Here is a 13,358-nt window from a genome sequence, read left to right on the forward strand (position 1 = left end):
GGCTCTTCAGGAAAAAGACCTGGCAATCTATTTCCATAAAGATTACAGCCTAGACAGCCCTATGGGACAGTTCTAGTCTGTCACATGAGGTTGCTGTAAGTCAAAATTGACTCAACAACAATATGACAGTAGCTGAATATTTTCAGAAAGCAACCATAACTTCAAGAGTGTGGTAGAAAGACATGTGCTGTCAGGGTCAGAAGCTCTGTGTGTGACCAGCTGAACAACCTCTCTAAGCCGCACTGTCTTCATTCAAAAAACACTAGTGAGATCCCGTACTGTGTGCCAGATGTTACCAAATGGGTAGTAGCTAACTTTTGCTCGTCAGTTACTCATTTGATTTCACCAAAGTCATATGCAACCGGTACTTTTTAAAAATCCCCATTTCACAGACAATGGAACTGAGGTGTAGAGAAGTTAAATAAATTGCTCAAGGTCACTTGGTTTTAGTGGTGGAGCTACTGGTGGAGCCCAACAGTCTGACTCTACAACCTTCTCTTTTCACCACTATGCTGTTGCTGAGAAGATTTAATTTTATGTTTGTTGTTTGTTTTAGACAGGATTTAAGTTGATAAGATCTCATGAAGAAAGGCCTGTGAAAATGCTTAGGAAACACTTAGTACATTATGCATACATGTTACTGTTATTTACTGCATTTGGTGCTTTTGCTTAGGCTTCTTGCATCTAATTTATATTTTAAAAAATATCTTTGTGTTGGATTTTCCCCCCACTTAACCCATTGGGAAAGTCCTGATTATTTGCAATCACAAAATTGTTGTTGCATTTCTTAGTGCTCCAAGTAACTATGTACCCTAAAATTAGAGACTTCTAACATCTGATACCATTGTTTTTATATTATGAAATACTATGTGATTAAAGTATGCACTATATATGATAATTACAAATCACTACAATTACACTTTTCATGTCCTTGTTATATATGTAAGGATCCCTGTGGTGCAGTGGTTAAAGTGCTCAGCTGCTAACCAAAAGGTCGGCCATTAGAGTCTACCAGCTGCTCTGCAGGAAAAAGATGTGGCAGTTTGCTTCTTTAAAAATTTACAGCCTTGGAAACCCTATGGGGCAGTTTTACTCTGTCCTATAGGGTCACTTTGAGTCAGAATTGACTCAGTGGCCTTGGGTTTGTTTTTTTGTTTTGTTTTTGATTGGTTATATGTGTGCTATTACTGCATGCGTGAAGAAGAGTAAACAGCATTTTATAAAAGAAGATGTGAAAATATTGGTACATGCTTTGTTTTGATAATAATGTTCTCTAGTGTAGAAACAGGAGCCCTGGTGATCCAGTGGTTAAGTGCTACAGCTGCTAACCAAAAGGTTGGCAGTTTGAATCCACCAGCTGCTCCTTGGAAACTCTATGGGGCAGTTCTCCTCTGTTCTATAGGGTCACTATAAGTCAGAATCGACTCAATGGTGTGGATTTATTTTGTATTTAGTGTAGAAGCAACCATATATTTTACTGGCCAATCCAGTTTTGATGATGCCAGTTTGCAGTGCACTCAGCTGCCAGCCAACACTGAAAGTTAGAAATTTTAAGCTTTCACTTTGAAAATTTAATTGCTCCTTGCAATTTGATGTTAATGTTTTAAGTGAGGACCACACAGTCTGTGGATTTAGTTGGAGAACCTGAACTGTGGCTGCTACTTCCTATTCACTGACTGCTACTGCTACCTGTTTAATAATTGTCTTTGGCTCCCTGTAAACCTGCAGCCAGAAAGGTATTTGAATTTTCCCCCTCTAGCACTTGCAAATCCGATTTTTATGTATAGCTAAGTGCTCTTAGCTTTTGCTCTATCTACTGCTTGTGCCTGGTTTCTAGCAGGCCTGTAACTAAGCCAGATCCGGCCTATGTAATGCTGTTTGTAATGAGAAATCTAAACAGGGAATGGCAGTGAGGCATGGCAGGAATGTGTTTCCATTGGAGAAGTCGGTGTGGAAAAAAAGTATAAGCAAAGCCATGTCCAGAAGGCCTTTTCAGCTGGCCAAGACGGAAGACTAATGTTATTGTACATAGGCTGTTACCCTGCCAGCCCTCCCTCACAGATTTGCTTTCTCTCTCCCTTCCTCTCCCTCATGCTCCCCTCCCCCTCCCTCCTCCCTTCACCTCTTCCCTCTCTTTCTCCTCCCTCTCTCTTTCTTTGGGCTCTGGGACTGTTTGCTCAGGTGGACAGTGACACCATTTGGAATGAGCTGCACTCGTCCGGTGCTGCACGCATGGCTGTTGGCTGTGTCATCGAGCTGGCTTCCAAAGTGGCCTCAGGAGAGCTGAAGGTGAGGTCTGGGTTGCATTAAGTGTGGGAAATCCAGAGAAGAAGCTGAAACAGAGATGTTGTTGTTTGGGAATTGTGGGGAGTGTGGTGTGGTAATAAAAGGAAAGGGGTGGAGGGAAGAGGGCAGGGAGATGGCCACTAAGGTGTGATAATAGCTTGTCTGTAGGTAGGTAGTAGCTGATCCTGCTCTTTGGGCCCTCCTCTCCCCAGGAAACTCTGCGGTTAGGGTCCTCTGGTATGTTTTTAAGAGCACAGAGGTGGTGAGCAAAGCTATGGTCCAGGTTAAAAATACCAAAAAACCCTTAGTATATACATATCTGTCATGCTGTCCTGGGATTCTGTTTTGAAGCAATTTAAAAAATATGATTACTGAGTAGTATGTATAAGCTCAACATACCACCCAGAGAGAGGGGGGCGGGGGGAGAAAGGTAAATACCAGACGGGAAGGATTGGGAGGAAGAAGGAAATTGTTGATTAGGAGGGTAATGATCCAGAGTATGTTTTTCCATGAAAGAACTTCAAAAATGAACTATGCTTTATTGTTCTTTTCTTTTTATGGTCTCTTCTTTTCTACATCATGTGAAAAGAACAATGTACAAACCCCAACGTTCCCCAGTCTAAACAATTTATAAAAGCCAGAGACCTGACAGACGTTGACATTTTATTTGGTATTTTAACAGTGCTATTTAAAGGTATGCCATGTGTGGCTTGAATGCAGTTACCCCAATAAACTTTGTTGGTGCTAACATGACTTTTTAATACACTGGTTCACACACTTCATAACGCAGTCTGAGTGGTGATTGATTTGGTATTTTTAGCAGTTGTGGGGCTTAAGGGAAATATATCATGACCAATAACATATGCACTGTGAGTTTTGTTAATCTAAAATAAAATCTAATTAGGAGTATTTTTCTTTGTGTCTAATGGGTTTTTATTCAATTACACCTGACTGTTCCACTTGTGATTAAATATGCAGAGTAGGAATGTACACTTTATAATACATTGTCTGTCCCAGAAGCCTTTGCTCTAACTCTTTAATTCACTTTGTTCTTAAAGAAGTCAGAACCTACAGAAAATTTTTAATAAGGCAGGATATATTAAAGAAAAAAAAATAGATGTGCCTTATGTGCTGTTGACACGATCAGCCTCAAGACATTAATTGTTCATCTCATGGGATTAAAGGTGCTTTATTGTGTTGCTTACTATTCAGTATTTACCTTTGATAACAAGCAATTGAATGTGGAAAGGAATCAGCCTTATGGAGAGGTTTTGTCTGTCTCTCAGTAACACTTTAGGAATAACTCTTCCTGTTTGAGTGATGTTATTTGTAGTACTGGAATAAACTGACATTTTAAAAGAAGAATATTTGAGGGTCTTACTTTCAAAAGAATTCAAATGTCAGACAACAACCTACCCACAATATTATAATTTTTAAAAGATTATGCTGACACAATCCCACTTGATAATAATGAAAACTATTATGTTAGCATTGACAGTTTGATTGTTGTAAATGTAAATGACAGACAACAACCAAGCCACAATATTATAATTTTTAAAGGATTATGCTGGCACGGTCCCACTTGATAATAATAAAAACTATTACGTTAGCATTAACAATTTATCATTGTTATAAATATGTAGAAATTTAATCAATAATTCAGAAACTTTCTCAGGTACAATGCCCACGTATTACTCACACTTAGCAAAATCATCAACATTATTCTGTCACTGTGTGTAGAATTGCCAAATGCATGTATGAAGAGAATTGAACAAAAACCTAATTCTATTTTTAAGAGTTAACTATTTAGAGTAGACAACTACAAAAAAAAAAAATCAACAACATGTAGTGTGGACAAGCTGACAACCAGCTGTGCTAACGTTGGCTATTTATGAAAAGAACAAAGATTTGGACAAATCCCACCCCCAACCCCACCATGGTTTAGAATTAGCAGGAAAGGTTAGAAAAGAAAAGAATAGAGGGGAAAAAATCAAGCTTAAGAATCAAGAAACCTTAGCTCAGCCTCTTCCACTTGAATACTGTATCATTTGCAGCAAATCACTTAACTTCTCTGAGCATCAGTTTTCTGTTCTGCAAAGTGAGCAAGGTGGAATTCATGATGTTGAAGATTTCCATTGACACTGGAATTCTGAACTATTGTGCAAGTGAAAAGTGGAACTGATTCTCAATTATATATACTATGTTATCCCAAATAGTAGATATTACAAAACTAATTGCAAAGTACTTTGACAAACATTCCAGATTTTACAACTTGTTTATCTTTCTGATTATCAAGCCCAGTGTAAAAGTCCGAGACAAACACGACCATCACAGAGGCACCAGTGCTGACATGACAGGTCAAGAGACTGAACTCCTTAGTTTATAATAATTTGAACAGGCTTCCATGAATGCCATATGGGAAGGGTAACAGTCACAAATGATTCAGAGCCACAGTGAAGAACAGAGGTACAAAGCTATGTTTAGAGAAGCTTAACCTGAAACACCAAACCCACTGCCATCAAGTTGATTCCGACTCATGGCAAAAGTATGAGATGTGAAAAGAAGCAAGAAAATATGGACTATAAGCAGGAAAAAAAAAAAAAAAGAAGTCAATAGAAACTGTTCAGAGGAAGCTAAATGTTAGAATTACTAGACAAAGACTTTAAATCATATATTTTAAATATGTTCAAAGAAATAATAAAAACCATACCCAAAGAACTAAAGAAACATATGATAATGGTGTCTCAACAAATAGAGAATGTCAATAAAGAGAAAGAGATTATAAAAAGAAGTAACTAGAAATCATGAAGTTGAAGAGTACAATAACTGAAATGAAAAATTTACTAGAGGGGCTCAATAGCAGATTGGAGCAGGCAGAATAAAGAATCAGCAAGCTTGAAGATACATCAATTGAAATTAAGCAATCTGAGAAACAGAAAGGAAAGAAAATGAAAAAACATTAGCATAGCTTCAGAAACCTGTGGAACACCATTAAGTGTACCAACATATGTATAATGGGAGTCTCAGAAGCAGAAGGGAGAAAGAAAAGATGATGCCTTTGCATAGTCAGTAAAACACTGGTAAACATCCTTTTGATATTCTATGCTTTTAGCCAAGATCCACCTGACATCAGCAATGATATCCTCATTCGACATCCTCTCCTGAATCCAGCTTAAATATCTAGCAGTTCCCTGTCTGTGTACTGCTGCAATGACATTTGAATGATCTTCAGCAACATTTTACTTGTGTGTGATATTAATGATTCTGCATTCTGATGGATCACCTTTCTTTGGAATAGACACAAATATGGAACTCTTCCAGCTGGTTGGCCAAGTAGCTGTCTTCCAAATTTCTTGGCATAGGCGAGTGAGCACTTCCAGCACTACATCTCTTTGTTGAAACTTTTCAATTGGTATTCTGTCAATTCCTGGAGCCTTATTTTTCACCAGTGCCTTCAGCACAGCTTGGACTTCTTTCTTCAGTACCTTTGGTTCTTTGATCATATGCTACCTCCTGAAATGATTAAATGTCGACCAATTCTGTGTATTCTTCTAAGATACACACCTAGCTGATAATAATCAAATTGATGAAAGACAAAGAGATAATCTTGAAAGCAGTAAGAGAGAAACAACTCATGAACTAAAAGGAATCCTCCATTAGATGAACAACTGGTTTCTCCTCAGAAATCATGGACCCAGATGGCAGTGTGATGACAAATTCAAATGCTGAATGAAAGACTGTCAACAAAAAATTCTATCTCCAGCAAAACTAGTCTTTAAACATGAAAGAGAAATTAAGGCATTCCCTAATAAATAAAAAGTAAGACAATTCATGGCTGACAAACCTACCCTACAAGAAATACTAAAGGAAGTTCTTTAGGATGAAATGAAAGACAATAGACAGTAATTTCAAATCCACAGAAAGAAATAAAGAGCAACAGTAAAAGTAACTACGTTTTTTTGTGTGAATTTCTCCCTTCTGATTTAAAAGACAACTGCATAAAGCAGTGGTTATAAATCTGTTTATGAACACCCAATGTGTAAAGATATAATTTGTATAACATTAACAGCACAAGGTAGGGGATTGAAAATGGATCTATATGACAAAAGCAAAATTTTTGTATACACTGAAATTAAGTTTTTATTACTTCAAGCTAGATTGTTAGAAGGTAAGATGTTAATTGTAATCCCCAGGGCAATCACTAAGAAAATAACTCAAAAACTATATTAAAAGAAATGACAAAGAAATTAAAATTATGCACTAGAGAATATCTAACTCGAAAGAAGGCAATAATGGAGGAATAGAAGAACAAAACAAGACATAGGATATATAGAAAATAAAAACCAAAGTCATTGTTTCAATTTCAGCCCACACCAGTATCACATATGAGTTCCCAGTGCTTTTAATCCTTGCCTCTACTTGACATTGTCAGACTTTTAAGTGTTCACCAATTTAGTGGGTATAAAATGACAACTTATTATGGTGTTAATTTGTATATCCTAAACAATTAATGAGCTTGAACATTATTTTCCATTCAGATTTTTCCTAATGTGAAATGCCTTTTTGTGTTTTACCTATTTTTATATGGAATTGTTTGTTTTCTTCTTATTTTTAGGGCATTTTGATATATTCTGGATAATAAACTCTGTCAGTTATGTGTTGTAAATGTCTTCTCCCAGGTTGTGGGTTAACTTTTCATTTTTAAATCATGTAGCAATAAGATAATATCTTAATTTTCCTTCATTGTTATTCTATTTTGTATCTTGTTTAAAATATACTTGCCAATCTTGAGGAAATAAAAAAAATTCTCTTGTATTTTTGCTTTTCAAGTTTTGAAGTTTTGTTTCTACAGTTGAGTCTGAATCCATCCGGAATTGCTTTTTTTAATGTGTGCTCTGAGGTGTGGATACCATTTCTCCTGCTCCTTCTTCACCTTTTTCATCTTTTTAATATGGATGATCAATTTTCTCAGCACTGTTTTTTGGTAATGCTAGTATTTAGTCACTGATTTGTAGTGGTATGTCTGTTACATATCCACATTTTATATGAGGGTTGGTCTGTTAACGGCATCTCTGTTGTATTCCATTGACTATTTCCCTATCTCCATGCCAGTACCACACATTATTTATTACCTTAAATTTATAATAGATCTTGATTATCTGATAAGGTAAATTCTTCCACTTTCTTACACTTCTTCACTAGATCTTAACTTTTTCTTTGTATTTACATCTAGTTTAGACTAACCTTGTCATTTTGCATAAAACATCCTGTTAGAGTTTGGTTGCTATTCCATCAAATTTATAGATAAGTTTGAGAGAAATTAACATATTTAGAATACTGAGCATATTTATTTTTTTATTTTTGATATGTGTTTTGATTTATTTATATTTTTAGTAAAGTCTCTTAGTCAAGTTTTATAATTTCTTCAAAGACAATAAGTTTTATATGTAGGTAATTCTTATTTAAAAAAGAAGTTTAAGTGGTGTGATCATTAAGGTTGTGTGTCAACTTGGTTGGGCCACTATTCTCAGTGGTTTGGCAGTTATAATGTAGTTTGGCAGTCATATAATGATGTAAACACGTCTGTGATGAGATCTGATATAATCACCGCCATGATGAAATCTGCTATGAGTAACCAATCAATTGAAAGGGAGTTTACTTGGGGATGTGGCCTGCATCCAATATATGTGGAGTTTCTGGCAAAGCTTGCTGCTTTTGCTCTGCTTCGGACCCTGCGTTTGGCTTGTCAGCATCTGACCTCCAATTCTTGAGGCTTGGGCCAGCAGCCTGCCATCTTACCAGCCGATCTTGGATTCGTCAACCTTCACAGCCCTGAGCCAGCAGCCTACTGTCTGACCTGTGGATCTTGCGTTTGTGAGCGCCTGCAGCTGCATGAATCAGGAGAAGCCTCCAGCCTGGCGCCTGATGCCTGACCCAAGAACTTGGGACTTGCCAGCCTCTATAACCATGTGAGCCGTTTCCTTGAGATAGATCTTTCTCTCTCTCTCTGTCCTTGTCTCTCTCTTTCTCTCTCTCTCTGTCTCTCTCTATATATATACACTTCACTGGCTTTGCTTCTCTAGAGAAGCCAGCCTAAGACATTTGGAACTCAGAGTGGTTGTAGAGAACAAAATTGTAAAAAAGATGAGTATTCTAAATTGGTTTTCAAGTTCTGGTTAGTCTTACAGATATTGATGACTCTGCTTCAAGTAGTAAAGAGGGCACCGCTAGTCCCTGGCATGAGGTGACAATAGAAATACGCAAAATATCACCACCAATAGATCAAGTATTGTTGAGAAGCAAGGCTCTGGGTTATTGCATGTATGATACCTTTCTACAATTTTCTCATTGGGAGAAGTATAAAGAAGCTGTTTGGTTGGTTCTACTTTTGCTAGACAAAGCTGTGAAAGAAAGAGATGAGCTCAGAGCTTCAGAGTCAAAGTTCAAGTGCCACATAACTGACCTCAAAGTTGCCACTTGTGCCCTGAAAGAAAGCCTTATTTCTTGTAGTAAGAGAGCCAATACTGCAGAAAGCCAAACCCAGAGTCTTATTGTAAGGGTGACTGAATTACAATGCCAATTGAATGTCCATCCTTGAATGGTGTCTGAAGCTAAATTGAGGGCATTGATTGGGAAGAAATGGGATCCTGAAACTTTGGATGGAGACATATGGGTGGATAGTCAGGAAGCTGGGGATACGGAGCCCCTAAATTCCACTGAATCACTCCTGCCAACAAAACTGTTAGCCCCTCCACCCCCATCTGATGAGATTAACCCAGCTGTGTCTGAAGAGCTTTTTTCTGAGATATTGCCTTTGGTGGCATCTGAGTCATCCCCTGGGGAAGCGGCTGAGTCATTGCCTGGAACACTGCCTAAGGCAGATGCCTTATAAGACAATGCTGAATGTTCTCAAAACACATCCCCACTGCTTATTTTGGCTTCTAGACTTATACTATACTTAAGTTCCATCAAGCTCCAAAAGGTGAAGTACAAAGTGTGACCAGTAGGACTTCAAAAGAACTACTTGACTTTTCTAGTATGTACAAACAGAAACTTGGGGAATACGTATAGAAATGGCTATTAAGGGTGTGGGATAATAGTGCAAGGAGCATAAAGATGGATCAGTCTTAGTTTATTAATATGGGCCCACTAAGCACAGATTCTTCATTCAGTGTTTCAGCTTGAGAGGTTAGGAAAGGATGTAATAGTTTATTTGGTTGGGTCACTGAAGCATTAATGACCTGTTGGCCTATGCTAAATCAAGTTGAAGTACCAGATGTGTCTTGGTATACTGTAGAAGAAGGTATCCAAAGCCTTAGGGAAATTGGAATCTTAGAGTGGATTTATCAGGTTAGACCCACAGACCCACACATGCAGCACCCAGAGGAGACACCTTTTACCACAATGGTGAGGAACAAATTTGTGAAGGGAGCCCCCACATCCTTGAAGACTGCTGTGATTGCTATTTTATGTAAGTCAGATTTGACAGTGAGAACTGCTTTAACTGAATTAAGACACCTAACTATAGTGGGACCTCATGGTGGTAGGGGCAAAGTGGCAGTACTCAATCGACAAAGACAAGTTGGGCATGGTTACCATACTGGACAGTGAGTCAAAGCAATAATCAGAATAGACTGACTCGTATGGACTTATGGCATTGGCTACTTAGTCATGGTATCCCAAGGAGTGAAATAGATGGGAAATCTACTAAATATTTACTTCATCTGAACAAGTGGAAAAATTCTAGGTCAAGTGAACAGCAGTCTAACTTGAATTGCCAGAATAGAGAGTCACGGCACCTCAATCAGTTCCCAGATCTGAGCAAGTTTACAGACCCACAACCCCTTGAATGAAGGGGAGGCCAGGTCTCCTTGAGGAAGGACCCCACTACCCTGCCAGAAATTTATACTGTTAATCTCTCTCCCAGCCTTCCCCAAAGGGATCTATGGCCTTTTATGAGAATGACTGTTCACTGGGGAGAAGAAAATAATCAGACTTTTTGGGGATTACTAGATACTGGCTCTGAACTGGCACTAATTCCAGGAGACCTAAAATGTCACTGTGGCCCACCAGTCAGAGTGGAGGCATATAGAGGTCAAGCTATTATAATAGAGTCTTATGTCATGCCCATCTCACAGTAGGTCCAGTGGGTGCCTGAACCCATCCTGTAGTGATTTTCCCAGTTCCAGAGTGCATAATTGGAATAGATACTGGCAGAACCCCCACATTGGATCCATGACAAGTGGAATAAGGGCTATTATTGTAGGCAAAGTCAAGTGGAAGCTATTAGAACTGCTCCTACCTAGGAAAATAGTAAACCAAAAGCAATACCACATTCCTAGAGGGATTACAGAGATCACTGCCACCATCAAGGACTTGAAGGATGCAGGGGTGATGATTCCCACCACATCCCCATTCAACTCGCTTATTTGGCCTGTGCAAAAAACAGATGGATCTTGGAGAATGACAGTGGATTATCAAAAACTTAACCAGGTGGTGACTCCAATTTCAGCTGCTGTTCCAGATGTGGTTTCATTGCTTGAGCAAATTAATACATCTCCTGGTACCTGGTATGCAGCTATTGATCTGGCTAATGCCTCTTTTTCTATACGTGTTTCAAAGGACCACTAGAAGCAGTTTGCCTTCAACTGGCAAGGCCAGCAATACAACATTCAGTTGCCTACTTCAGAGCTACATCAGCTCACCAGCCCAGTGTCATAATTTAGTCCAAAGGGACCTTGATCACCTTTGCCTTCCACAAGATGTCACACTGGTCCATTACATTGATGACATTATGCTAACTGGACCTAGTAAGGAAGAAGTATCAATGACTCTAGACCTATTGGTGAAACATTTTCATGCTAGAGGATGGGAAATTAATCTGACAATCATTCCGGTGTCTTCCACCTCAGTGAAATTTCTAGGGGTCCTATGATGTGGGGCATATCCAGATATTCCTTCTAATGTAATGATAAGTTATTGTATCTGGCCCCTCCCACAACTAAAGAGGAAGCACAATGCCCAGTGAACCTCTTTGGATTTTTGAGGCAACATATCCCTCATTTCGGTGTGCTATTCCAGGCTGTTTATCAAGTGACTCAAAAAGCTGCTGGTTTTGAGTGGGGCCCAGATCAAGAGAGGGCTCTACACCAGGTTCAGACTTCTGTGCAAGTGGCTCAGTCACTTGGGCCATATGATCTGGCTGATCCAATGGTGCTTGAAGTGTCAATGGCAGATACAGATTTCTGTTTGGAGTCTTTGGCTGGCCCCTATTAGTGAATCACAATGCAGACCCTTATGATTTTGCAGCAAAGCTCTGCCATCCTCTGCAGGTAACTATTCTCCTTTTGATAAACAGCTTTTGGCTTGTTACTGGGCCTTAGTAGATATTGAATGCTTAACCATGGGCAGCCAGGTCACCACGCGGCCTGAGCTGCCCATCATGAACTGGTTGTCGTCTGACCCACAGAACCATAAAGTTGGACATGCACAGCAGCACTCCATCATTAAATGGAAGTGGTGTATACAGAATTGGGACTGAGCAGGACCTAAAGGCACAAGTAAGTTGCATTAGGAAGTGGCCCAAATGCTTGTAGTCTCCACTTCTGTCACATGACCTTCCATCTCCCAACCTGCACTTATGGCCTCATGGAGGAGTCCCTTATGATCAGTTGACTTAGGAAGAGAAAACTTATGCCTGGTTTACAGATGGTTCTGCACGATATGCAGGCACCACTCAAAAGTGGACAGTGGCAGCACTACAGACCCTTTCTGACACCTCCCCTCCCTGAAGGACAGTGAAGGGAAATCATCTCAATGGGCAGAACTTTGAGCAGTGCACCTAGTTGTTCACTTTGCTTGGAAGGAGAAGTGGCCAGATGCGCAATTTTATACAGTTTCATGGGCTGTGGTCAGTGATTTGGCTGGCTGGTCAGGGACTTTGAAGGAATACGATTGTAAAATTGGAGACAAGAAGATATGGGGAAGAGATATGTGGGTAGACCTCTCTGAATGGGCCAGAGAAGTGAAGATATTTATGTCTCATGTGAATACTCATCAAAGGTGACCTCAGCAGAAGAGAATTTTAACAATCAAGTGGATAGGATGATGCGTTCTGTGGAAATCAGTCATCCTCTTTCCATAGCCACTCCCATCATTAACCAATTGGCTCGTGAACAAAGTGACCATGGTGACAGGGATGGAGGTTATGCATGGCCTCAGCAACATGGACTTCCACTCACCAAGGCCAGCACGGCTACAGCCACTGCTGAGTGCCCAATCTGCCAACAGCAGAGCCCAACACTGAGTCCCCAGTGTAGCACCATTCCTCGACAAGACGAGCCAGAAACTTGGTGGCAGGTTGATTACATTGGAACACTTCCATCAAGGAAAGGACAGCATTTTGTTCTTACTGGAGTAGATACTCTGGATACAGATTTGGCAGTGCTTTTGCCAAACTACCATCTGTGGACTTACGGAATGCCTTATCCACCATCATGGTATCCCACACAACATCGCTTGGATCAAGGGACTCACTTCACAACAAACGATGTGTGACAGTGGGCCCATGACCATGGAATTCACTGGTCTTACCATGTTCTCCATCATCCTGAAGCACCTGGCTTGATAGAATGTTGGAATGGCCTTCTAAAGGCACAGTTATGGCATCAGCTAGGTGGCAATATCTTGCAGGTTTGAGGCAGTGTTCTCCAGGAGGCTATTTATGCTCTAAAACAGCATCCAATATATGGTGCTGTTTTTCCCATAGCCAGTATTCATGGGTCCAGGATTCAAAGGGTCGAAATGGGAGTGGCACCATTCACTATTACCCCTAGTGACCCACTCGCATATATATATATTTTTTTATATTTTATTGTACTTCAGGTGAAGGCTTACAGAACAAATTAGTTTCTCATGAAACAGTAGTACACATGTTGTTTTATGACATTGGTTACAACCCCACAACATATTAACCCTCTAAATTCTCAACCTTTTTTTTTTTTTTTTGGTGAAAATACACATAGCCAAAGATACACCGTTTCAAAAATTTCTACATGCACAGTTCAGTGACA

The 13,358-nt window shown here is 39.5% G+C and overlaps 1 protein-coding gene across 1 annotated transcript in view; it reads left to right on the forward strand.

The window, feature by feature from the left end:
* Positions 1-13,358, forward strand: part of HDAC9 (histone deacetylase 9) — a 700,487-nt gene that overhangs the window by 445,800 nt on the left and 241,329 nt on the right. The window contains exon 17 of the mRNA XM_004377428.2: positions 2,182-2,289. Coding sequence (XP_004377485.1) covers positions 2,182-2,289 — 108 coding nt within the window. The remainder of the gene's footprint in view (positions 1-2,181; positions 2,290-13,358) is intronic.

Source organism: Trichechus manatus, unplaced genomic scaffold (genome assembly GCF_000243295.1).
Source record: "Trichechus manatus latirostris isolate Lorelei unplaced genomic scaffold, TriManLat1.0 scaffold00050, whole genome shotgun sequence".
NCBI classification, from domain to species: domain Eukaryota; kingdom Metazoa; phylum Chordata; class Mammalia; order Sirenia; family Trichechidae; genus Trichechus; species Trichechus manatus.